Source organism: Rattus rattus, chromosome 1 (genome assembly GCF_011064425.1).
Source record: "Rattus rattus isolate New Zealand chromosome 1, Rrattus_CSIRO_v1, whole genome shotgun sequence".
NCBI lineage: Eukaryota > Metazoa > Chordata > Mammalia > Rodentia > Muridae > Rattus > Rattus rattus.
The window spans coordinates 245,521,889-245,549,782 of record NC_046154.1 but is presented as its reverse complement, the minus strand read 5'-3'; the positions used below and the strand labels follow the sequence as shown (position 1 = coordinate 245,549,782).

The window sequence follows — 27,894 nt, the reverse complement described above, 5'->3', positions numbered from 1 at the left end:
TCCACTGCATCTTTCTCCTAAATGTGTTCTTTTAGTTAAACTACCATTATTTTTTTAAAGATTTATTCATTTATTGTATATAAGTACACTGTAGCTGTCTTCAGATATGACAGAAGAGAAGAGGGCATCGGATCTCTTTACAGATGGTTGTGAGCCACCATGTGTTTGCTGAGAATTGAACTCAGGACCTCTGGAAGAGTAGTTGGGTGCTCTTAACCGCTGAGCCATCTCTCCAGCCCAAACTGCCATTATTTTATTTAATCCATTGGAAAACATCTGTTTGCCTTTGAGCTATGTTAGCATTCCTGTAGATGCTTCTAACAGGAATGTCTGTGTGTGTGTACACATGCATGTGTGTGTCCTTGTCCCATGCTCTCCTCGTTTGTCTAACATATCATGTGTCAGATCCCTGGAAGCACTTCTGCCCTGTTTCTAGCCAGAACCCCCAAATGCTCAGTGCATTGTACAGTCTCTGTGGGAAAAGGGGCAGACAGAGCAACTTTTGCCTTTCATCAGCCTGATAGGAGCTTGTCACACAGAATTAGCATGGGATGGGAACACAAATCTACACACAGGAGCAACCGAGCAATGGAACATCAGATAAGTGGGTAAACAGAAAAGGCCCAAGCTCCCCCTGGGCTGGGAGTGGGGAAGCTGCCCCAGTGTAGACAGATCCAGCACTGCATTTGACAGTAGGGCTTTTCAGACCCTGCAAGACAGCAAGATACTATGCCTCTTACAATAAACCTGAATCAAATGTGCAAGTTGGTGTGGACTTATTAACATTAAACATATAGCCTTTCAGAGAAAAAAATAGGCAAACTTGTAATGATTGAAGAATTAGATTCTCAGTAGCATATAACAGTTCTAACCATACACCTGAAAGACATAGTTTCAAAATAAAATTGGCACACAAAGGGGAGAGACAGATACTAATCATTCTTCCTATAGGCTCTGATATGACAGCTAGACAAAGTAGAAAAAACCCCACAGGAATGCTGTAGCCAATCCAGACATTCTTTTTTTCTTTTTTCAGAGCTGGGGACCGAACCCAGGGCCTTGTGATTGCTAGGCAAGCGCTCTACCACTGAGCTAAATCCCCAACCCCCAATCCAGACATTCTTAACCAGCTCACCTAATTGTCGTTATGGAAGAGTGAATACTTACACTAGAAATGGATGGCTTGACATCAGTGAGGTGGCTTCTGAAACACAAAGAAGAGTTCAGTTCTCTCAGAGTAAATAGAAGAAATTACCCAGAAGAGTGTATGTCATCGGTAAATGGGGAGTGAACGAGAATTTGTGGATTCGATAGAGCCAAGAGCTGATACTTTAGAAAGATTAATAATAGAATGAATTGTAACTAGGGCAATGAGGGGGAAAAACACAAATTGCAAGTAGAAGGAATGAAAGATGTGGCATTCTGGAGGTTTTGTACAAGCTAGGTGTTTAAAATGTAAGAGAATACTGTAGCACTCCCGGGGAGTTTGACAACTTAGGCAAAATGGATCAATGTTTGAAGGATGAAAGTGGACAGAGTACTAAAGCTGACACGAGAAGAATAGAGCGTGTGAATAGACTTCTGATTAGAAAGTTCTCACAAAGCACGCTGTGGGCCCAGGTGACTTCTCCAGTAAATAGTGAAGGCTTTTAAGAAAGCAAGCACAGTGCCCTCAAGGAAGCTCATTTAAAAAGCAGGCAGAGAGGGTCCCTCTTGACCCCAGCCTCACCATGCTATACTTTCCAGAGACACCACATCACAGGAAGAAAGGAACTTTAGGCCAGCAGCCTCAAGTTTTCAAAGGCTGAGTTGGACAACAAAAAATAAATCAATTTTAGCTATATGTAAGGTCTAGTATAGCACCAAGAACTGGAGTTTATCCTAGAGATACATTTAGTTTTAAGCACTGTAAAAAAAAAATCGACCATTGACATTTATGTCATTAGCAAAACAAAGAGGAAAACTCTCACTCGGGCAGAGAGTATAGGGTTACTGTTACTGCAGGGCAAGCCTGAGCATCTCTCCATGAATAGGAGCCAAGAAAATTGTCCTGTGAACCTTCTGTTATTCCCTGGCAGTTCTGTAGGGCAATAAGGTTTAAAAAAGTAAAGAATAATCAAAGACAGGGTTGGGGATTTAGCTCAATGGTAGAGCGCTTGTCTAGCAAGTGCAAGGCCCTGGGTTCGGTCCCCAGCTCCGAAAAAAAGAAAAAAGAAAAAAGAAAAAAGAAAAAAGAAAAAAAAAAGAATAATCAAAGACATGGATAGTAAAAACTGTGTGCCATTGCTCAGTACACACAGTCAGCTATATTCCTGTCTATTAGCAGCAAACAATTGGACATTTAAAGATTAAAATTGAAAATAATGTTTTGATAAAACCAAAACAGAAACCCCAGGGATAAAATTGTAAACATTTCCATCTCCATGTCAGACCACAGGGAAGAGACTTGAACACCTGGCGGCAGTTGGGCGCTGTGGTCAGAAGGGCTGGTTCTTGTCAAGAGTTCTGTTTCCTCTATATTGGCTAAACTCAAGGCAATTCCAATCAAAATCTTAACAATATTTATTAACACTGTCGTTTAAAAACAGACGCTTGAAAGTGGTTGTTAATAGTATCTTGAAATAGACCAGAACCAGAGGAGGCAGCATTACTTGACCTAAAGGAACAAAATTGAGGAATTGGGGATGTGATTTTAAGACTTAAGGAAAGATGTAGTTAGTAATCAAGAGAGTGTTGTGGGCACCACTGTGGCCTAGAGATCAGTGTGCCCAAGTATGACAAGACAGTGAATGAATAGACCAGAAGGAATGCATGCCACCATTGACTTTTAGCAGGATACAAAGCCAGATTTATGAAGACCTGCAGAGCCTTTTCTTCCTCTCAGAGGAGACGTACATAGTAGAGCATCTTCCTGACTTGGGGCCAACGGTTTCTTAGATGGACCCAGAACTTGCTAATTGTAAAATGAAATGTCGATAAATAATTAATTTCATGAAAACCGACCCCTTATGTTTGGGCTGGCTAGATGATGCAAATGGGTAAAAGGGTTTACTGTGGAAGCCAGGTGACTAAATTGGAACCTTGGAATCCAAGTAAAATTGGATTCTGGGCAGCACGCCTGTGACCCCAGCCTTCCTGTGTTGAGACGAAGCATGTGAACCAGCTGCAGCTTGTGGCTTAGGTACACGTAAAGGCACATACCTGGAGTATGTAGAACAGCAGCAGAAACATGGAGGGAGACAAGAGCTTCCTCCCGGAGGCTGGCTCTACGTGTGTGTTCTGCCATGTTGCATGCCTGAGGGCTTTTCTGAATAGAATAAATAAACAAATCACAAAAATCCCCCTTGCGCTCACCAAAAGGCAGGGCGCACCATAAAATATCCTGCAGCATCTAAACAGGTATTTTTAAAATGGCCATGGTCACCTGAAACACATTCTATATCACTAATTGTTAGGGAAACACAAAACAAACCCATAATTAGGTACCATTGTATACTCCCCAGAATGGCTAACATGAAGTGCTGACAGCATTAAATGTTGGTGAGGATGGGATTGAACTGGAATTTTTGGGCATTCGAATTTACCAGCAGCTTTCCTCAGAGCCTTTAAACACCTCCCCGAGAGCTTCCAGTTTCACTCCTGAATGCTTTGTTTTAGAGAACTATAATATGTATGTATGTATGCATGTATGCATGTATGTATGTATGCATGTATGCATGTATGTATGTATGCATGTATGCATGTATATGAATGAATCATGCAAGAATTTATATAACAGCTTTACTTTCAATAATTGCAGTGTAGAAACTGAATTCCTGTCATCAGCTAATGAGTGAACCATCTTTGGGATCTAGTTCCTCAGGGAGATACTGCTCAGAAAAAACTGATCTTCCAGAACACGATGCCAGTCAAAGGTGTCTGTGCTCACAGCTCCAGGGATACCCTCTTTGTGGACAGAATGCTTTGGGCAGTAGCTGACTATGGTTTGAGGTGGGTGGGAGGAGATGGGCTGGGAATGAATGAGGGTCTAATTCCACAGTTTTCCTCAGCGTTGGCTACGACACTCCCTCTACCTGGGTAAGACCTCAGTTCTAGGCAGATCAGGTTTACTAGTCATCTCAGAGGACAGTGTCTTTCTGCCTCAGTGTCTAGTTGGCTGCTGTCCCGAGATTTGGATAGTGTGAGAACCCAGCAATCTATCTTGCACATCTTTTGTCTCCCATCTCACCATCTCATGTAAGTTATCCCTTGATTTAAAAAAAATTAATGTTTACACACACACACACACACACACACACACACACACACACACATATATATATATATATGTATATATGTGAATGAAACCATAGAGGGCACTTAATTTTTATGGGAGAGATTTGGAAAGATATCGTGGCAGGTAGGATGTTGCAGTGTTTAATCCTGGGCCAGCCCATGGAAGACCCTGGGAAGTGCAAGGCACTGATGACTGGCTCTGAGTTTTAAGATTGGCAGAAGTTCTGTTTCCCTTAGCCAGTATATCAGAATCAACATGCGTTTCAGGCACTCAGCATTAGCGGTTTATTGAAGTGGCGTGCCGCGGCACATTATGAATTCATTGTGTGCTCCTTGCTCACAGGTGAAGATTGTTCTGTCAGAGCCCTGCTGGGCTAGAGTTCTGCACATCTCACTTTTAAAGTCTGTCCCCTCTCAGCACACTTGGACTGCAGATGAGGCCGGGGTGGGTGTTGTATGTTTCTCTCCAGCGTGTATAACTTGCTGGTGACAGTTGAATCTAGGTTTCCTTACTTCAGAAACACTGCGGTCTTGACAGCTATGTGACCACCAACATGTCAGAGTTTTCACGGAAGGTTCAGCCTGCTTTTATCGTAACAAGAAGCTGAACATGTCAAAAGTTCACCCTGGTGTTGGACCAGTTTTGCTGTGGAGCCCAGATGCAAATACATGTGGGCCACTTGTGTCCAGAATTGCCAGGGTTTCCGTCCCTGTCATTTCTACAGTCTGTCTGTCTGTCTGTCTGTCTGTCTGCCTGTCTGCCTGTCTGCCTGTCTGCCTGTCTGTCTGTCTGTCTGTCTGTCTGTCTGTCTCTCTCTCTCTGTTCCCTCTCCTTCCCTCACCTAACCTTCTCTAGGGTGTACATAGGTCTCAGCTGACTTACATTTGGAAGATCAATTACCTCTGAGATTCACATTTTACACCAAGCTGCCTGGTCATGTTCTTAGGGACTTGACTGTAATGGATTAGGCTACACTGCCCCTGTCTAACAGCTGTGCTTCCCTCTCATCCAAGGAGCAATTTCTTTCTAGGTGGTTACAGTAAATGATCCAATCTTAGACACCCCTATTTGGAGCAATGTGGAAAACACGCCCCTCAGAGCTGGGTGCACGGTGTAATAGTCATTGTATGTGAACAGAAGCTGTCCTTCTGGAGACACCTCTCGACTTGCCCTCTGTCATTTAAAAGGTTCCTGTTGCAGCTCAGCTCTTCGGGGTCCCATGCCCACAGATATAGCGTCAAGGCCATTTTATCAGGCCGAAGCTTCCCCACACTGCTGCATTCGTTAGGTTCATTTCAGACTGGGTCTGACTTTAGAATTTTAGCAATAGCACTTAGCAGTAAACCTATCTGCATTTCATCTCAAATGGTGACTCTTGACCTGAGGTCATGAGCAAAGCTGTCACCCTTCTTTAAGCTCTATATTTCTTTCATCTTGAAAAGATGATAGATTGCACTGATCTTGTATGGTCATGACATCACGCGTTTAAAAATTGCTTGTGAAGATCTATGGCATCTGGTGCCAGATTGATAAATGAACACTTGTGGTCCTTGTTTCTTGCGTGCCACATTCTTTGGGAACAGCCTCAGTCTGTAAGTAGATCCACTGTGCACCACTGGCCCTGGCCATAGCTTGTTTCCTGCCTTACTTAGCTGCTGGCCTGTCTTCCTACCTTAGTGTTGACTCCTGAAGCCTCGTACCCTGACTAGCTGGTGTGTTGGCTTTACCAGCATAGGGTCTGCTATGACACAGGCACCACTACTCAGTTGAATTGTTGATAAGTACTGTTGAGGTGACTTGGCAGTGGATGATGTGGACAGAGAAAGGAAGAGCAGCCCAGTATGCACCGATGGGGAGAACCAGTACATGAAGCTGTCCATGTGGACAGTAGGAACAGAGGTTGCTTCTTCTGTGAATTTGGAGGAAGCTGTGTAGCAGGGAGACCAGAGCCAGAGCCCAGGTCCCAAGGGCACACTGATAGGTAAGCTACGGAAGAACGGGACAGTTATTGCCCCTGCCATGTGCTTGAGTTACAAACTATTCTGTTCTGAATTGGTAAGATGGCCCAGTGGGTTAAGGGCACTGGCAACCAAGACTGACAACAGGAATTCAACCCCTAGACCCACACAGGAGGAGAGAGTAAGTACTGTGAGTTTTCCCCTGACCTCTACCAGGAGCATGTGTGCACCCACTCACACAAATCAGTGTAACCACATCCTCTGCCCTGCTAAGGGAGGAGGCATTTCTTTCACTGTTTGTGACTATATGATGCCCTATTCACTAAGGAGTCATGAGGAGGAGTCTGTCCAAGGCACGGGAGCCCAGGGACATCAACAGTGGCATTTGGAAAGGTTGAAGGGATGGCGCAGGAAGTGACAACACTAGCCATGCAAGCAGAAGGACCCGAGTTTGCATCCCCAGACCTCACACAGACAATAGGCAGGCAGAGACGGGGATCTCAGAAGCCAGCATGCTAGCAAGACTCGACTAACTGAACCTTAGCAGCAAACCCGGGGTTTGAATGAGAGACCCTGCCTCAAAGAAAATAAGGTAGAAAATTATCTAGGAATATTCCTGATATCAAGGTTGGACTTCTAGAGGCCCCTATACATATGTATGTTACCTGCACATAGGTGCAAACACATATTGAACATTTACGCGTTGAACATACCTCACCCCCAACATGCATAGCAAAAGAGGAAAAAAGTAGAAATCAGAGGTGCCATCACTCATGTTCACTCCCAGCCCTGCCATCGGGGTGAGTTATGGACTCTCCTGCAGTGTTCGTTGGGAAGGTTAACATAGAAAGCTAAATGCCTAGTACCGAAGGCAGAGCCAGGCACGAGGCAGGGGTACAGTCACAGGAGTCAGCACTGTCTTCCCCTCTTGTTCTTAGTCTCTGACCGCGTATCCCAGGCTGTTCTTTCTCTTCATTTTCTCCGCTTAAGTAAATCTCCAGGACCCCTGGCATGTGACGAGGACAGAGTATGGTAGCTCTCAACCTATGGATTGTGACCCCCCCTGGGGATCAAACGACCTTCTCATGGAGGATGCATGACAGATATCACCTTCAGATCTGATATTTACGATTCATGAGGTAGCAACAAAATCATTTTAACAGCTCCTCACCACACTAGGGACTGTGTAAGAGGGTTGCAGCATTAGGAAGGTTGAGAACCACCGACATAGGAGATGACTACACATTGTAGGACATCTTGATTCTGTGAAGGGGGAGAGGTGGAAACCTAGACCTTGACTTGTTTTCTTCCTTGGACAGGCCACTGACCTGCTCTGAGCCTGGCTTGTTCTTAACTGAAAGTAGTGGAGCTGTTCCTTATAAAGAGCGATGCGTCTCCCCTTCTTCTGAAACCATTCAGACTTATTACCTAAGTCCATGCCTGTGGGAAGTGTGATGAGCAAAACCCATTCCTGTTGCCGTGTCTCCCACAGAGACGCAGACCTTTGCCTCTCTATGTGGTGCTTGTCACTGCTATAAAAGTTAGAAATAAGACTCTGCTTGTGTGCCAGTTAATTATCCGTGGGATCCACATTGACTGCGTTTCTACATCGGACACTTGAGTCCCTGTATTTACACAGAAACTGCATGCTTTTCCCATCTCTTCTTTGCTTAGAACTACTTGACTTTCCCTGCTGGCTGGCTGTGTCGAGAAGGCTTGTGTATAAGTCTGCGTACAATGGGGCAGGGGAAGAGCAGTGTGCTTGAAACAGAACTTTGAAGAGTGTGGGCTTTTATTGTGCACTAGACTTTCCTCTGTGGTTCATCCCCGAGAGTGTGAGAATACAACTTCCCCACCTCATTAGAAACATCCATTTTTACGAAAGAATGAACAGTTTGAAGGCTGTGTGACATCTCACTGGCTTTACAACTCTAACATAATTAACTGGAGGGGAAGGCTTAAAATTCTTTGTTTATTGAGATTTTGCCTTTCTGCCATGTGCCCTCTTGTTCATAATTTTATCACATTTAAATTAAAAAAAAAAAAAAGAACTTAAGTATGTGGGTGCAGTGTTTGGGGAGTATGCTTAGAGAGTTCAGAAGAGGGCGTCAGGCCCCCTGTAGCTGGAGTTATAGAGGTATAAGTTGCCCTGTGCAGGTGATAGGAATTGAACTTAAGTCCTCTGCAAGAACAGAATGTGTTCTTAACCACAAAGCCATCTCTCCAGCCCTATATTTAAAATCTTTTATTAATTTTTTTATTGCCAGGAATTTTTGAGTGCTAAATATTTTAAACGTGATTCATTTTTAAAAAAAGATTTATACGTGTATGAGTGCATAGCTGCATGTATGTATGTATACCAGTAACATGTATGCCTGCTACCTAAGGAGGTCAGAAGAGGCCCTTGGACCCTTGGAACTGGAATCACAGACAGTTGTGAGCCACCGTCTGGGTGCTCTGGAAGAGCAGCAAGTGCTCCTGACCACTGAATTATCTCTCCAGCTTCATAATTTTTCATATTTTGATACAAGCATTTGGGTTTTTAAAAAGCCTTTTCTTTTTATTTACGTATTTGTGTCTGTACGGAGGTATGGGTATGTAAGTGCACAAGGAGACTAGAGGTCGGGTTACCTCGTGAAGACCCTCGGACCTAGGGACTTCTGTAAAGTCAGTTTCTCAAGTGGGGCTTGTAAATAGATTCCTTCTGCTTGCACCTGCTTTGGAGAGCGCACTGAACCGTGTTCTGAAGTGTTGGTTCCAGTTCTGTTTTCTGGAGAAAATTTCAAAATATTATTCTTTCTTTATGTACTTTAAAAAAGATTGTTAGAATTTGTCAGGAAAGAATCCTGACCTGGAGATTTTTGTCAGAGGATTTTAAAAGAGAATTTACTGATTGATTTAAGGGGTTGAGGACTTTTCAGATCACTTACCTTTTCTTGGGTCGATTTTGGCAGTCCATGCCCTGTGTCCTCTGGGTTGTCACTCTGGTGGGATGGGAACTCTGTGATGTCTCCACCCCACCCTCCCAGTGGCTTTGGTCCTCTTTGATTGTGTCATTTTCACTCTTTTTATTTTTCCTTTAAAGTTTATCGTAAGATCACAGACTGGGAAGGGGTCTTGAGCAGCCCTACATCTGACAAAAGGCAAATATCCAAAATTTATAAGAAACTCAAGAAGTTAGACACCAAACAACCCAAATAACCCGACTTAAAATGGGTGCAGAGCTCCATAGAGAATTCGCAACAGAGGAAATGTCCAAGAAACACTAAAGACACGAGTCCTTAGTCATCAGGGGAATGCAAATCAAAACAACCCTGAGATTCCACCTCATACCAGTCACTCAGGTGACAACAGATGCTGGTGAGGATGTGGAGTAAGGGGAACACTCCTCATTGCTGGTAGGAGTGAAAACTTGTGCAAACGCTTTCAATTTGGCAGTGTCTCAGAAAACTGGGAATAGTTCTACCTCAAGATCCAGCTATACCACTCCTGGGCATCAGATACCCCAAAGATGGTGCACTATACCGTAAAGACACTTGCTCAACTCACAGCTTTATTCATAATAGCCAGAAACTGGAAATAACCTGAATGTCCCTCAACTGAAGAATGGATAAAGAAAATGTAGTACATCTACACACAAATGGAATACTAATCAGCTATTGAAAACAAAGACATCATGAATTTTGCAGGCAAATGGATAGAACCTGAGAATATTATCTTGAGTGAGGTAACCCAGTCCCCAAAGGACACGCATGACAGGAGTCTAGCATGGTTGTACTCTGAGAGAATCAGGTTGTTTTAATCAGTGAGTTTTTTTCCATCTTCTTGTCTTTCTCTTCTTTGTTCCATCCCTCTGCTTCCTTATTTCCTGAGATGAGAGCTGGTTGTTCTCGTTCCCCTATACAACCCTTTAGTTCTGCAAGTCTCTCCCTCTATGTCCCGAATCAGCAGTGACTTTGGATTTTATTAATTGCAAACCTGGTATCTCGTTAGTACTGTTTGAAGTGTGTCATTCCATTTCCTTGAATTTGTAATGTCCCATTGATCATTCTGCTACCGATTACTGGATTAATCCTGCTTCACTTGAGAACAGACTCTGTGTTCTGTCAGTGTGCACTCGTGCGCGTGCTCTAGAGGTGTGAGGTGGGGTTTCATTAGGTGTCGAACAAACACTGGTTGTTAGCATCTCCTATGTCCTGTTGATTTTGTGTCTCCTCATTCTGTACATTTCCAAGAAGATCCTATTAGTGTCTTTGACTCTAATTATGCCTGCATCCATTTATCCTCATGGAGCTAAGTGCCCAGGCATTAACACTGATTGTCTATTCTTGGTAGATTCAGGCTTTCTCCATTAAGCAATGTTCCTCTTTATCACCACTGACTGTCCCTGCTCCGAAGTGGACTCCGCTTGCTTCTGCCTGTAACTGTCATAGATCTTAGTTAAGTTCTCTTTCACTGGGCACTTGACATTTTTGTTACTCTTCCCTTTTCCTTCTTCCCATGCCAAGTTCCCCGCTAATGTTCCTGCCCTTTCTTCTGAAGGTCTTTGTGGAAGGCCTCTTTCAGACTTCCAGCCTTCCCCGCCTCTCCACTCCCGAAGGACTCCCCCCCCCCATTCTCAGATATAAACTTCTGGTTAAAGTCCCTAAGCCCCTCAATCAGTTGTACAATGTCCTACTTCCTCTGCCCTTCACAGTTTCTGATGACAGAGCTTCGGATCTCTTACACCCGCTCCCTTTGTCTCTTGCCTGTTTGCCCCATCAGCACTCTACCTTTTGCCTTTTCTCTCTGCAGAGTATGCCATTTCTAGGTAAAGAATTCTTAGCATCTGTATGGTGTTGGGTGTGTTGAGCTCCCAGGGATCATTTAACAACATTGTCATCAAGCCTGGGACGTTTTGGTTTTTGTTCATTGTGAATGGAGTTCAGGCGTTGGTAAATGTGAGCAGAGCACGCAAGGACTCTAGCGAGGAGGTTGGCATGCCTTCTGAAGGTCTCTCAGTTCCAAGTGGTTTCTTCTACACCTCTTCTTTCCTTGTCCTCATGGTTACGGCAGTGAGGTAAGACGGGGTGGGCTCCCCAGCTCACTTTGCTGCTCGGATGATTCTTTTGGCTCATCCTCATGCCTTCCAGTCTCTCTGCCGAATGACCTCTTCCTTTGGGGTATGTCCTTCTATAAGATACTCATCTTGAGGTGCCCCACAGTTTCACCCTTCACTCGGAGTTCATATTTTCTGGTGCTAAGTTATTTTTCAGGATCTTCTGAGTATTTGCATCTGATGCTGTGAGATCTGGGGTCTTGTCTGGATCCTAAGAAAAATGTTGGCATTTCTGTTTCAGTAGGTACTCTCGGTGTCTTTTGGTTTTTGATGTGGTACCAAGGACCAGCTGCCCACTTCAGAGCATTTGTGGCAGTTTTTGCTTCTTCCCTTGTTTGTGACACACTAGAATTGAGGACTGTAATCATGGTCACTTGGACTGATTCCATATGTCTCTCTTTGGTGAAGCCTGAGGGTCACACGTAACTGTCAGATTGTACTCTTAATCTCTGTCCCATTCCAAATCTTCCTCCTGTGTCTCTACTAAGGTAGCCATGATTTTCCAATCTGTCTCCTGTGTGACCAATTGGCCAGAAGAGCAGAAAGGAGTTTGGATGTGATGAGTAGGTGTCATCACTGTGGCTCATGGGACCTAGGCTTCTGGGTCAGAGAGTGATGTGCACCTACACAGCCCGGTGCTGTGACAGCTCTGTGCTGCCCACATGGCTGGACTGGAAAAGAACAGCAGGAAGGACAGATGTGGTCCTCTCCTCTCTGGCCAGGCTACTCTCTTTCTGCTGTCCCTGGCATACACCTGTGAGATCTCAGAACAATCCTGGGAACACTCATTGGAGCCCTTTGAGGAAGGAAGTGCAACTCACTCTCGGGTCAGCACTTTGTCTTGTCTTCTCAGTTTCCATGCTCTTTGAGTCTTTGACTCCGTCTACTATATCTGTGACTTTTAGGGAGAGGTTCAGTTACAGACAGCAGGAGAGGCCAAGTAGCCTGTGCTTGCTTCATCCTTTTCCACACTGGCACTCATCCCCCCCCCCCAAAACAATCCACACCACTTATCTGCTTCAAACTCTCAAAATAGCTTCCTGTCATGCTTAGAATAAAATCAATATTTTCTTATGACCTTTCCTCCGTCATTAATCTTCTGCCAATCTCATCTCCCCTTGTTCTGTTCTGTGATCACACTGCGCCTCAGGATTTTTGCATTAATTGCACATTCTCTTTGGGAGGGAGGCTCTCCTCTAAGACCTTCATAGAATTGCTTCCTTGTCATCAAAGTCCCAAATCAAACATCGTTTCTTCAGGGAGACCTTCTTTTGCCATCAAATCTGTGACGTGATTTTTTTTTTTAAACCCCTGTTGATGTTTCCAGGAGATGCACTTAATTTCTGAAAACTATTCGTATTATAGGAGACTCATGCCCTGCTGAATTTCATAGCCTACTTTTTACACCAGCTGTTGCCATAGCAACCAGATTTATGTAGGTATAACCAGAGAGTACCTTGCCTCAGCAGTGCTCAGCATCCCTTGCTTTCTGGAACATTCCACATGCCTTGCCAAGGCTGCAGGACTGGATGACCCTAGGTACCCACTGCATAGCAGTTTAACTCAGAGAAGGATAAGTCCTGCACCTCCAGGGGAAAGCTTGTCCAGTGAGGCCAAGATTTGGTGGGGGAATGAATCATCCTGTCTGTCTGTGACTCAGGTGCTCATATGTGAAGGAAAGTCCCTGGGAGGTCCCAGACAGACCCAGGAAATATAGTCCCAGATCCATAAGTAGCCTTTGGTATGTCCCTGCCTCTTTGCAACACTCTTTCCACAGTCTGCCTTTCTTCTTGCCTCTCTTCCCTGGGTCCCAGCGTCCTACAAGCTCTTTCCTTAGGCTCTGCCTTCCAGAGAAGTCCCAAGGCTCAGACAGCATGCTAAATGACTTTCAAATACTTATGCTAAAACATTTTTAGGGAAGCAAAGTTAGATGAAGGGAACAGAACTCCACTCTTAACATTTTGCTTAATTGTGTTTATATTAAATTTAAACTTCAAGACAGAAAGCTATACTGTGAAAACTCTGTATTTGGTTTTACCACCAATAGAGACTAAATTAACATTTACTAACAGTATAGAGTTTTTTTAAAAAGTCTTTAAAAGTTCCCAAACACTGATAGTGTGTGTGTGTGTGTGTGTGTTTGTGTGTGTGTGTTTGTATTTGTGATTTTCTGCCATTAACTTTCCTGATGTCATTAGTACAGGATTTATTTATGTGTCTTAGTTACTTAGACATCATGACCAAGGCAACTTTTAGAAGAGTTTATTTGCGGCTTACAGTTTCAGAGGCTTAGAGTCCATAACCATCGTGATGGGGCAGCATGGCACTGGAGCAGTAGCTGACAAGCTCAAGCTGAGTGAGCTAACTGGGAATGGTGTGGGCTTTTGAAACCACCCTCAGTGGCACACCTCCTCCAACAAGGCCACACCTCCTAAACCTTCCCAAATAGCTCTTCCAATTGGGACCAATAGAGTCTATGGGACCATTCTCATTTAGTCCACCACATCTGGACATGTAGGCTGCTTTTCAAGCTCATATCCATCTCTGCACAGGTTTTAATCCCCCAGTCATTCTATTCTGTCTTCTAACTTTTTGGTTTGCACCTAGTTAATAATGAGTATTTTTGAGCGTGCCTTTGTAGGAGCCCTCTGAGTTAATACATATTGACATGAAATAGTTTGGTTCAAGCGTGAGAAGTTTTTTTTTTTTTTTTTTTTAAAGAAGTTGTACCAATTTATTTACACCCTACTTTTTACTGATCTTGGCCAAAACTTTGGTCCTGTAATACTTTTAAGTGTTTCCATTAAGTTGAGTGGGAATAGTGTCTGATGGTTTGATTTCTTCGTCTGGCTGCCCTCTTGATTGAGTGTCTGTTTACTGCCCACTGGATTTCCTCCAGTTTTGGCTGTCGCTTCCCACCTTTTGCTTGATTTCTTACTGAGTCATTTCTTATTGATTTATGGGAATTCTCCACAAAATCACAATTCCGATTCCCTGTCAGTTTAATATACTGCAAATACCTTTCCACAAGTTGCTTGTCTTAGCTTTTTAATGGTTTCCATTTATACCAAAGTCCGTAACTTTAACACAGCCAAATATGATGTCTTTTATATTTTACATGTCGTAACTCATTTGTAAAATATCTCACTTTTCATAAGCTGTTTCTTTGTTTAATTTTTTCTGATTTTTAAATAACTTTTAGATAGTGTTTTCTGGATAGTTGCAAACACCTGTTGGCCACAGGCAGGTCACTGGTGACAGAACAGAGAAACACCAACCCCAAGTCTAGCTTATTGAATGGTGTTACATAGAGAAACACCAGTGACCCAAGAACAGACCCCAAATCCTATCCTAGCATGGGTGACCACTCATGGAAGCTGTGTCCCTAGAGTTGCCCACACAGCTTGCTGACAGGAGAGTTTTACCTCTCAGGAATTGATTACTGATTTACAGCCTTGGGGAGAAGCCTTGGGAGTTGTGGAGCAGTCTGAGCGTCCTAAGTTGGATTGGTCCCTGTCCTCCCTGTAGGAGTACCTGAATGGATGTCTGGATTCTGAAGAAACAGCCACACCACACTTAGTATTACTTTTAAGCCCTTGGTCTCCTGTCCTTATAACTGTGTCACATGGCTCAGGGCGTTCTTCACAGAAATCAACATCTTTCAGTGGACGTTCAGTTCCCCACCTGTGGACATGCTCTGGACTGTCTTCCACCATTATGCTCTGGAAGATTTCCTCACATCTAGCAAACTAGCTCTTTCCAGCATCCTCCTCTTTATTGTTTTGTATGTTCTTGGCACTTTTTTTTTTAAAACATATAAAACTAAAATGGCACACCAGATTTTACTAAAACTTTATTGTCCCCTATTTATTAAGGTGCATTGAATACATAGAGACGTGGAGAGTTGTGACTTCTTTTAAAATATGGTGCTTATCTTTAAGCATGAAGTATCTCTTTATTCATTTGACTTCTTTACTAATTGTTCCACAAAGCTTAAATGGTTTATGTAAATGTCTCACACCCGTTTATTACCTTTGTTCCTATACGCCTTCTGGGCTGCATTGCATTTACAAACCCACATCCTTAACTATTTTTCCTTGAAATGATAACACTAATATTCTTTATTCTTCAACCTTCTTTTTTTTTTTTTGACAGTTGACTTTTTTGTTTTTATTTTTATTTATTTATTTATTTTTATTCACTTGAGTATTTCTTATTTACATTTTGAGTGTTATTCCTTTCCGGTTTCCGGGCAAACATCCCCTAACCCCTCCCTCCCTTCTATATGGGTGTTCCCCTCCCCATCCTCCCCCATTGCCACCTCCCCAACAATCACGTTCACTGGGGTTCAATCTTAGCAGGACCCAGGGCTTCCCCTTCCACTGGTGCTCTTACTAGGATATTCATTGCTACCTATGAGGTCAGAGTCCAGGGTCAGTCCATGTATAGTCTTTAGGTAGTGGCTTAGTCCCTGGAAGCTCTGGTTCTGCAACCTTCTTTAATCTGTAGCTTTTAACTTCATGGAAAAGATTGTTTTAATTTTTAACCCCTTCTTCCTGGACATTCTCTTCAATTCAAATGCAAGAAAGCAGAGACCCTGCCTTTCTTCCTCACTCCCCTTTCTCAACTGTGTGCCTATGATAATAGCTGACATTCAGGGGAGACTCCTAAGTCTCCTAGAAGAGCCAATGGATGCGAATGGAATGGGTGCTGTCTGGCAGGCGGAGTTTGGCTTAGCCATTTCCCCACCTTGGCCACAGACCCAAATCTACTACTTTCTGTGCAAGTTTATCTGTCTTCAGAGGCTTGCTCTGACTTCGGTTCTTCTTAGGCTTCCCTTCTCTTCAGAAAGACAAACCCAGAGAAGCAAATGAAAAGCCAAAAATTGAACAAGAATGAAAAGTAAACTGTGTATTCCAACCACTCAGAAAGAAAATCAGTCCCAGCAATGTGGAGGACAGGAGTAAATGATATGACTGTGGGTACGGAATGCCACCACAGTCTGGGAGGGGAGTTCGTTTATGAGTAGCAGATAGAAAACAAAGATCCACCAATATAACATCACATCAACAGGAGCAGTAGAAACACCAGCCCAGCCGCTACACAGACAATGAATGCAGCATCCATTGTGTCTGCGCCCCATTCTTATGCAGCCTTCTGGGTAGTGTGATCTGCAAGCAAAAACAACCTCTGTGTTCTAGGCTTTAAAAACTGCTCCCCCCTAATGTTTTATGAGTCTCTGTATTTGATGAAAGATTTTGCTGTGATTAATGATTTCATGAAGTTATGGCAAAGGGGGGCCAGGTCTTTATCCTAGAGTCTCTTTTGCCTAGGAGTCAAAGAAGAGCCTGCTTATAGGCATTCCTCTACTGCCAGCACCCCTAGGGAAGACACCCTTTGCCCCAAAGCTCCAGCACCAATAATGTAAGGACATCTCCTAAAGACCTCTGACACCGCATTGGCACCATCTGTACCAGAGGTGGTCACACCATGCCTCTGCCTCCCTTCCTGGAGAGGCCGAGTGTTCACACATGCTCTCTGACACTCCCTGGCCACTAGGCAGTGCCTGTTTGTGTGTATGTGTGAACCTAGATGCATCCTCACAGCCCCCCCTGTCTGTGATTCCTTCTCTCAAAGGAGCAGAGGACAGGTGTGATCAAGGGAGCCTACCAACTGTGGAGGCAAAACTCAAGCTTGGAGTCTGGAGACTCGGCCACCACGCTAGCCCGGCTAGCTAGCCTCCTCTCCCCTGCACCTCCCTCCCACAAGTGTAAGGACACAAAGGCAAAATCCTACAACTCTCTCTATTCCTTTGGCTTGGCTTTGCAAATAACCAACAGAGCCCTCCCTGATGCTTGGGGATGCACTAGAGAAGTCAGACGTCTCCTAGGACCTCATGTTTTGATTTCACCCAGAGCGAGAGATGATCCCTAGAGCAACTCTTTGTCTCTGTATCTCTCCCTTACTTGTAAGGCAAACAATTCATCCTGTTTTTCCAAGACAGGCACAGCTGCCCTCTTACTCTGCTCTTGCAGTGGCCATGGCTGTCCCCTTTAGATGAGCCAACAGGTATCGATTTCCTGTCATGTGCTCACTGTGACACCTGATATTTGGGAGGCTGTATTAGTTTTAGGCAATCACTTGACTGTAATGGAAACTGGACTATAGTGACCAACACAAATGAAGCACAGGCTATTGGTACTTTTAAAAATATTTCAGCCATGTAGCTGATAAGTCTATAGAGAGGAGGCCATGGGGGTTGGACACTGCTGCTCTAGGAGATGCCTGGTTTTCCAGCTCCTTCTCCCCTCAGTTCTATCCTCTAGAGCCTATGGTTTTATTCTCATCTCTGAATGGTTGCTGAACTTCAAGGCTTCCTGCTCATCCCAAGGAGGAAGGAAAGGAAGCTAGAGAGACTGATGGCAGGAAGCCTCCTCATCCTGGCTCTGTTATTTGGGGTCTGAGAAGCTCATTGGTTGAGATGCTGACATTGAGAGTATCCCTTGCTATAAGAAACCTTTGGAAGTTGAGCATTTTACCCGCTATTCTGCAGGAAGCAAAGGGAGGGGAGGCCTCATATGCCTGGTGAATTACCTAGCTTACGTTATCTGCCACAGCTCTGAAGAGGAGTAATTTGGAGTCTCTGAGTATGAAGCTTATAGAGAAGTCAACACCAACACATGGAGCCCAGATCTTCACATTCTAGCACCTAGTCCATTTGCTCAGTCTTGGGTAGCTGAAGACTTCCTCATTTGGGCATAGCCTTTATTGAGTGACACTGTATGCAATGCATTTAATATTAAGGACCAGCTGTTCAGCATTTGCTGAGGCTTGGAGAATTGAGGTACTTCCCAAGGTCATTCAGTTCATAAAGGGTGTGGCCAAGTTCTTAGCACGTGTCCAGAGGCTCTGGCATTGTTATAAGCCATACCTCTGCACACCTTCCAATAGTGGGAAGTCCCTGGAGAGAAGGAAATGGCAAAGTTGCTTCTCTTTGCTACTGGAGCGTTCTGAATTTCCCTCTATCTTTCTGCACAGCACCCGGCAGTGCCACTTGCTCCTCGATGTCTTCAACTCCACAGAGCACGAGCTGACTGTCTGCGCCAGAAACAACTCTGAACTTGTCCTGCATGCCAGTGAGTGCCAGCGGTAAGTGTCCTTCAGAGGCGGGGGTAAGGCCAGGACCCACGCGGGCAGAGCTTGGTAAGGCGCTCTCTGCTGGGCCTCTCCCCACACCAAGAGGCCCTTCCTTCCAGTCCAACCTGTAGATGGATTGCAGATGGGATGGTATTTTTATTTTTTTTTTTAATGGCAGGATGCATGAGGCCCCGGGTTTAAGAACAACCAACCAGCAGGCCCGTGTTTGCTCTCGATTCTTTTATCTATCCCTGTCTCTGTCTTATTTTAAAGAATAAACTTTTCCCCCTAAATAGCTGACATTGGTATTATTAGTCAGCGGGGAAATGCAAATGTGAAAATCACAGGGAGAAGCCACCGTACATTCATGAGAAACGGGGAGATGAAAAGACACAGAGGGAGCCCACGGGAGGACACAAAGTGCCTGGAACTCTCACGCTGGCATGAGAGAAAATACTGCAGACGCTGGGGACAAAGTCACAGCACTTCCTTGTAATGCCAAACACACACTTGCCCTGCTGTTCCAACCTTAGTTATCACTGTCCGCCGCCCCCCACAAACCGGTGCTGAAACTTCCTAGCCCAGAAGCCAAAAAGATGAACTCCAGGTTCAGCAATAGACTTGGGCTCCTGTAGGATGGAGAGTGATTGAAGAAAGTACCCAGCGTCAACCTCGAGCTGCCCCATACACATGCCGCCCTGACATGTGCACCACACACATGTGAACATTCACACACACTTGCCACATGCATACATACGCAAATCAATAACTCAACAAATAAACAAGTGAAGGGGCTGGAAAGACGGCTCATAGGGTAAAACACTTGCCGTGCAAGTACAGGGATCTTTATGAGTGTGGATCCCCAGAGTCCACATAGAGGGCAGGCGTGATGGTGCACACTTTCAGTCCCAGGGCTGGTGGGAGTGCGGAGGGGTAGAGACAGGATCGTCACTGGGATTCACCAGCCAGTCCGATTCAAAACAGAAAGGTCCAAGTTTAGGGAGAGACCCTGTCTCAGTGACAGAGGTAGAGAGCCACAAGGGAAGACACCCGAAGTTGACTTCTGTCCTTCCATGTCCATGCTCAGACAAGTGTTCCCATTTATGTAAGTGTGTGCACATGAGTGTGCACACAAATAAAAACATAGTTTTAAAAATTAAAACACAGTCACCAAAGAGTTATATAGGGATGTTCCTGAGCCGCCGCCTCCCTCCATCAAACAACACAAAACAGAGCACAACAGGGTTCTGATATCCCCCACAGAAGAACAGATAAACAGTTGATAGAGGTTTTTCTTCAAGGGGAACTCTGAGGCTAGAGGGGCAGACAGTGATGGGCCAAACTTAAACTATGCTCACTTTAAGCTTAATGATTGAAAAACTCTCAAGAAGAAGTGTTAGGATAAGTTAAGCCACAGAAAGAAGAGTTAAGCAATATCCACACCACCACCTCCACCACCACCACCCTCCCTCCCTCCCTCCCTCCCCCCTCCCCCTCCTCCTCCCCCTCCTCCCTCCTCCCCTCCCTCCCCTCCCCTCCCTCTCCTCCCCTCTCCTCTCCTCTCTCTCCCTCTCCTCCTCCCTTCCCCTCCCTCCCTCCCTCTCCTTTCTCTTCTCTTCCTCCTCAGGATAACTCTTTGAAAGTGGTAGTGCCATTCATGACTGCACTTCCCTGCTCTCTTCTCTCTCTCTCTCTCTGTGTGTGTGTGTGTGTATCTATAACCAAATGTTATTTTGAGAGTCTTTTAAAAAAATCCTATAAGTTCTTCCCTATCATATGTGTCCTTTTGAAACTTAAAATAAGCATTGTACTTTGGAGCTAAATATAAATCCAGTTCTTTCATTTTGACTGCTATTAATATTTCATTGTGTAAATATGCCATCGTCTTCATTTCTATGCTAATTCCTCACTGTGCAATGGCTTCCAGCACATTCATATTTAATGTGACTGTTAATGACACATATGAATATATGTTAGGCCCTAAAGCCCCCTGGCAGGGCAGATGGGAACGTGGAGACCCAAGACTTGGGGCCATTTTTGACCTTGTGAGAGGAGCCTGTCTTTCCCTGGATGGGACTTGGCACCTGAATGTGGGAATGTGCTGGGGCCTTTGCAGGCTTCAGGGAGGAGGGCAAGCTCTTTCTAAAAGCGTGGTTGCTAGCTACTGCTGTCCCCGCTAATTACATGTGTGTGTGTGTGTGTGTGTGTGTGTGTGTGTGTGTGTGTGTTGGGAGGGATGTCTGCCATCTGTCCTGTCTCTTGGTCTACATGTTTTTACGTAGCCCATGATCCAGGAGATAAACCTGGTCTTCTTATGATACCAGTATAAAACAATTTTAAAAAATTATAAATCGCTCAGCGTGTCCTGTGGTGAAGATTTGGATCACTCTTGGCAGCACGGGCTGTGTGATGCTAATGACCCAAGTCGTAGATAATTGCAGTTTGGTTTTATGCTGCAGGCTTCTTTGAGAGGCTTTTCACTTAACTTCTCCTTTCTGAGTGCTAACTCATCCCTTACTTTATTCATTCACAAAAGTCATTCAGCAAATGTGACCACTCTGAGGGTACTCTCCCGGCACCACCGTGGACTCAGCGTGGAAGTCCGGCTTCAGAGCAGCCGCTAATCTCATGTCTGCTGAAAACCATATCCAAGCCTGTAGACGGCTTTCCTTTTTGCCTCATACAGAGGAGGAGGTGAAGGGGTCTTTCTTGAACCCCTTTTAAAAAGTCCACTGATGTCACTCATGAGATCTCTACTCTCAAGACCTCCTCACCTCCCCAAACCCCCACTTCCTATTTCATCACTTGGGGGTGGATCAGTGTATGAGTTTGGGAGGCTGTGCACATCTAGTTCAAAACAGAGCATGTCACAGGAGCAGGTGTCATCGAGGGCCAGAGGGCAGTGGGGATGGTGGTGTGGTGGTGTAAAACACTTGTTCATAAATTGAGGGTTCTGGTGTTTAAAACTTAGGAACACCGCTCTGTCTCTGCTGCTGAGAGAGCTTCCTAGTCTTATGGTGAAGGGAGGGCATTGTGTTGAATGGCTGTTCTGAGTACTGTCCCACCTCCCTAACCAGAACTGCAGGCTGTGCTAACATCTGTGTTTATCCCACCATGGCATCATCCCAACCTTCACTCCGTGTTCAAACCATGATAAATGTTTTTCTCAGTCAAATATCCTATCTTGTTGCACAAAGTTCTGTCTCCACGTGCCAAGGTTCTATAGTCTATGTTGCAGTCCATCAGGTGGGCTTTTCCCTGTGTGTAGGAGTCTTGCTTAGAGTGTCAGGCATTGACTGGATCTATGCCTGGACTACTGACAGGTGGCATGAGCTGCACACAGTAGGTCAGGCTACATCCTATAGCACTGGGCACCCTTCACTGCTCAGCTTTAAGAGATAACCAGACACAAATTTCTCCCTATGAAGAATTACATCATCTTTCTTAAAAAATTATAGCATTGCCAGCAGCAAATATGCTATAAAATTAAGATCTGATAATTATTATGGAGGGGTTTTTTGGCTTAATTATCAGACCATTAAAATTAAATTTCATAATAACCTGCTTTAATGCATAAGTATCTTTATAATGTATGGAAATAGATGTTATTTCATCATATGCTTCAGGATCTGGGGCTTTGTCCCACTCTCCCTCCATCCTCAGTCTTGCCAGCATCCCACACAGATCCTAGGCTATGTAGAATCCCACAGGCTGTTACAGCTTGGGCACCTGGACACTTCGCCCTGCAGCTGTCTATGCTGTGACCTCTAGGCAGTTCTGTCTTTTGGGGTTATGCTGGAGTTGCAGAGAGCTTTTTACCCCAGCCTAGAACAGCCCAGAACTTTTATATCTGCCTCCTCTTTCCCTCTCGGTTCTTATAACATTCCAGAGAACCCCAGGAGTCATCAAAGCCATACTTAACAGCACAGGGCCCATTCTCCTGCAAGGTCTCATTGGATGTCATCTAGAGTATTGGGCCTTTTTTTCAACCCCTTGGCTCCGAATTTCCTTCTTCAGTGTTTCAGAGCTATGGGTAATGCATTTTTATTTTATTTTCTACATTCTTAATTTTTCAATTTGAATGGAGAACAGGACAGTTCTCCAGAGAGGAAATTTCTAGAAATAAGAGGGGACAGCAGGTACCAGCTCAGCCTTTGAGCCGATACAGAGCCGGAGGCTGTTTTCTATAGTGAGTCTTTGCAGAGGGCTATTATCTGAGCCCCTGAGCAATATTTTCCCCTGCCACCCCAGGCTGCTTTCCTGGTAACTGGCAGCTGAGAGTTTTGCTGACAGTAGCCCAGATTCCTCTGGAGAGAGTAGGAACTCCTAAGATTGAGGGTGGAAATGTCAAAAGTTCAGCCTGGACACACAGTGAAATTGGGAGGCCTGGGTCTTGGAAGGAAGTCATGGCTATTTGCTGACTCTGGTGACAGGGCAAATTGTTTCCTCCTTTCTAAGCAGACAAAAATAAGATGGCATGACTGACGTTCTATGCCCTGCAGACCTTTGCAACCTAGAAGTCCTGACTCCGATATTTCCCTCGTGGGCTTTTTCTTCTCTGTGCTTCTCGTTGGCTTCTCCCACAGGGTCATGTGTGAAGTCTCCCATTCACATGTGGGAGGTGGGACGGAGGCTCATGTATCGATGCCCATGTCTTCTCAGTGGCTCATTACCATGAGAAGTGAGTGCTGCCTGGGCCGGTATGTGTTCTCAGCCCTGCCGTCATAAGTAACTTAATCACTTGGGATAGAAAGTTCCCCTGCCATGTTGAGGTCCCAAGGACAGCTTCATAAAATACTCATGACAATCTATGCCACCCCCTGATTGTCAACCTAATCCTTGTCACATGCCCAGCAGCAGCACATGCACCCTATGTGATTCATGGCAGGGGCTCAGAAAGTGGGAGCTAATGAGGTTAATTTTCAGAACCCCTTTTCTAGGCCGCCTGAGCAGCGGGTAGCCTGAGCCCATTGTAGTTGGTAAAGGGTCCATGGGGACACCTGTCTCCCTTCTGTGGAAACCATAGGATTAAGCTTTTGCTTCACTCAGTAGACATTATTGGTTCCTCATCTTCCTGGCTTCTTCTTGCTCCCTTATATTGGGGCCAAAAATTATTTCCTCACCTGCTAGCAATGAGAAACCACAGAGGTTGCTTAACAAAGAAAGGGATTTAAAGCCCAGACCTGTGAGCCCAGTCAGCAGCCCATGCTGGAGTGTCCAGATTCGGTAGGAAAGGTTCAGAGTGAAGAGTCAAGCGAGGGTCTGGGACAGAAGAACACAGGGAGGATCCTGTCTGCGGATGAGGCACACGTGATTGTTGTGCCTACAGGAATCACACACAGACTTAGTGTCCCCTAGGAGCCAAGGGAAGCCCCATATTTCAGCCCCTCCTTCTAGCTCCTAGCTGTCCATTCTCTGCCTGGCCCCTACAGGTGCTTGGCATGTGTGGATCTAGCTCAGTTTTGCCGAATTCTGGTCTTTCTCAATGGTTTGCCCTCCTCTCCGCCTCCCAGACCCTTATCCTCATCCCATGCCCGATGTGTAAGCCAATCCCAACTTGGCAGGTGCTCTTCAAGGGAAGCTGGTGGCATTTTTCCTGCAGGAAACTTAGAAGAGAGGACAGATGTGGCCTTGGCATGGTTTCATCTTTGTTGTTTGCATCCTGGGCTCATTCCTGGGCTGTCCAAACCTATTCTAGGAGCCACAGCACTTCAGCAGGTCTGGAAGCCAGGGCTCATGCCTCCCTTCCCAGGGATTGGAATATGGCTGATTGCTACCAAGCCCAGACTGAGATCTCTCAAGTGAAAACACACCCTCAACTCAGGGCCATCAAATGCCTTTGCCTGTTGATTAGGAAAGACCCTTGCTTATCTTGTCGTTGTGGTTGTTAAAGTACTCCCTCAATTAATAGGGACCATGTGTGACTTCAGGTTCCCCTGGACTATCCTGCCTTTCTGACACTCGGCTCCTCAAGCGTCCAGTGGGGAGTAACATGCTGGATGTACCTGTCTCGGGGCCAGGTATCTACCCTGCGAGTGTCAAGGGAAAGAGAGTTGCTATTCACCACACTGTATTGACACATGAGCCATCGTCATGTATCCTAACCCTGAAAAGCTCTAGCATGCAGGCATAGATGTTGCTCAATTGGTAGAATGCTTCATAGCAAGCCCGGGGCTCTGGGTTCAATCTCCAGCACACCATGAACCAGGAGTGGTGCCAGACAGCTCAGAGCTAGAGGTAGGTAGATTAGAAGCTGAAAGCTATTTTTAGCTACATGTTGAGTTTGAGGCCAGTCTGAGATATCCGAGGCCCCATCTCAAGAGTAAAATAAAAGCCACAACAGAACCATCTTCAGAAATGTATACAAGCTGCCTATCTCGAACCCCTGTATGCTTGTCACCTGCCTCTGCGAGGACCATGCTCAGCATGTTTTTGTTTCTGTTGCTCTGGCTTCCCTACATCATGTTTTATCCATGAACATTTTTATATGTAACTAAAATAGGAGCAGGTACAGTGTCATGCTTTCAAACGAACATTTCCTCATTATCATTAAATAATACATCGTCACTTGAAATTTCCAGTTGTCTCATGACATCTCTTAAATCAAAACCCAAGAAATGGACATATCTCAAGTTAATTTTTAACCTGCATATTTCCTGTTTGTCTCTTTTTGAGTTTTTCACCAAGGAAACCAGTCCCATAGCTGGGAGCTTTGCCAGTTGTGGCCCTCGGTGATATTAAGCCTGTTCCTCAGGGATTTCTCTTTTCTCTGTTCCCTCCTAAGGTAGTAGCAGCCTTCAGGAGCTCAGTCAGAGTCAGTGCTCTTTTCATAGGCCTTCTATGACTGCTGGAAGGTGTCAGCACACCAGCTATGTCTGTTTCGGTTCTGTCTTCACATGGCTTTCTTCTGTGGGACTCTAGGACTTGAGTTGTACTGAGTCACAGCCCAATCCAAGGTGTGTGCTTGCACAGTTCGTGTCCTGAGTAAGTTACAAGGCCAGCATCCCCTCTTTTGTCTTGTTCAGCTGCTGTACCTGGGGCTTGTGTGGTTTGGAGGAAGGGACACTTCTGTTTACACTGATGCTTTTGCTGGTTTACAGCACAGAGCCTATGCACCCTGCAGTCCAGGGCCACCCTCTGAGAATGGAATCTACATGTTCTCAGGCGCCATTTCTCCAGTGAAAAGTCTGAGCAGAGCCATGAGAAAGCACTATGCTGCTCAGAACAGCTCCCTCCTGTGTGGAGTTGTGGGCTCAGCTCGCCTCAGAACTGCACGGATGGGAGTGTCCTGTGGAGCTGGGCATTTTCCCCCCCGCCTTGCAGAGTGCTCTTCAGTGCAGGAATGGGTCTTGGATCCTGTAGTGTACTGGAGCAGGAAGAGGTGGGGAGATACTCATGGGAGAGTGGGAGTGGCCTGAACCTGCACATGCTAGAAGTAGTCAAGGGCTTGCCTGTGTTCACAGAAGCCAGCCTCTTCCTGGTTCTCGGGGGAGTTCACTTCATGGAAGACATGCTGCGGTCTGTCAGCCAACTGTTTATAGCCCAGAAAAAAAATGTCTGTGTGCTTCCTTCACTTGTGGCTTATACAACATTTTTTTCACATAATGAAATACTTCACAGTTGCAAACTGGCCAGGAAGTTGGATAACAAGGCAGTGTCACAGAGCAAAGTGCTTGCCTGTCCAAACCGCTGGTGACAGAACCAAAGCGAAATGAGGCCGGTGTAATGGAGTCATTTAATTTGCGTTAGTTCCAAAAGTCTCTGAGAAGTCACATTAACTCAGAAGACCTATTAGCCACTGGAACCCGCCCAAGGTAGGTGCAGTAAAGCCAGCTGTGTGCCAGATGAGCTTATTTTGGCCTCCAAGGCTTGGTGCTTGGTGCCAGCATTGGAGAAGGCCTGCCCCACAGCTTCCTGCACTGGGCACTCTCGGTATTCGGTATATACACATTTTACAACTGTGGGTGTAATCAAAAGCCTTCAGTTCCATGCAGCCTCCTCCAGTATCCTTTTCACATCATCCTTGCTGGCTCCTGAGGAAACGGAGGCTCAGTGAGGTGAAGGGCAGGTCCCACTGGCAGGCACCACAGGCCCACATCAGTAGGTGTGGAAATACCTCATGCAGAGAACTCTGATGACATTCTCACTTGTGAATCAGGTTCCCACCAGGAGCCAGGCCCCGTGCTAGGGTATGTAGGTGTGGAGAATACCATGACTTTGAGCCAGGTATACCCACAGAGGAGTCTGGAAACTGGGCTTATGAGGGACACACAGGCCGTTGTATGTGGGAGTTGTCCTACTAGATTCCTTTGTGCCTTCCTGAGCCATGGCTCTGAGCACTTGAGTAGGCCTCAGGCCAGCCTGGGGGTGCTTCACAGCCCTCCACTTTGCTAGTAGCCATATTAGGCATGTGGTCTACACATGTGTCCAGAGGCAAGCGAGTATATTTACACACAGCACACATGCACATAAGCACCACAGTGCCCTTCTTGCTGGCTCATGGTTTGTCCCAGTGCAGTACTACTGCTGATATTCTCTCTGCTTAAGAACTCGCAGAAGGATCAATGAGCCCAGAGCTCCAGAGTGCTGGCTAAAGTCTTCTTCCCATTTTGTGTGTACACTTGTTTCAGACCTCCCTGACAACAGCTGATGCCTGTCAAGTGGGAGTGAGGAAGCATGCACCTTCCAGGGCTGGTGGGGCAGGTGTCCTGAATCTAACACAGGGTCCCAGTGGTATTTGGGAGCTCATCCATAAGCAATGGTTACTCCCTGCCTTGGGTCACTTAGAGCATGCCCCTGTGTTGGCCATTCTGAGAAAGAGAAAGGGAAACCTAGCAGATGAGGTTGGTTTGGGGGTGTCTGCTCTAAGCATAGGTCAGTGGGTGTCTATGTTATTCAGCAAAGGTCTGCTGAGTCCTGTTGTCTCTCCCAGGCCTTGTCCTGCTGGGTTTCAGGGTCACCCGTGCTCCAAGGAGAGCAGAGTTAGTGAGAAGACCCCATCCTGGGTGTGATTTAGGGTCTGTTAGGGCTCAGCAGCCACAGTGCGGTGAAATCAGCAGGTGGCTGTGTGGCAAAGGCAGCGGGTGTCTCGGCATCACATTTAAACAGAGCATACACGAGAAAAGCCAGCATTACACGGTTCACTCCATCCCCTCCACTGTTTCTAGTTAGTGTTTCAGAGCAGAAGAGAAGCACGAAGGAGCCACAACGACACAGCGTGAGACTGGGCCGGAGGGTGTGCTTTCTCTAGGGAGTTCCCTACCCAGACACGCCGACCTCCTTCAGTCCTCACTCCTCTGTGCCGTGTTCCTGTGGCGCTGTCCATGTGTCTCCTGCACAGGGCATATGTTACTATCAATGCTATGAGCATCCATGGCTCCTTGAGAGCCTCCGTTGGAAGGGACCCATCTTCCCCATCCTCACTC

At 45.6% G+C, this 27,894-nt stretch overlaps 1 protein-coding gene across 2 annotated transcripts in view; it reads left to right on the top strand.

Annotated features, from left to right (window-relative positions):
* The window catches only part of Trappc9 (trafficking protein particle complex 9), a 464,527-nt gene that overhangs the window by 300,277 nt on the left and 136,356 nt on the right, over positions 1 to 27,894 (top strand). For both annotated transcript variants that reach the window (XM_032916426.1, XM_032916420.1), the window contains one exon: positions 18,371 to 18,481. In XM_032916426.1, coding sequence (XP_032772317.1) covers positions 18,371 to 18,481 — 111 coding nt within the window. The remainder of the gene's footprint in view (positions 1 to 18,370; positions 18,482 to 27,894) is intronic.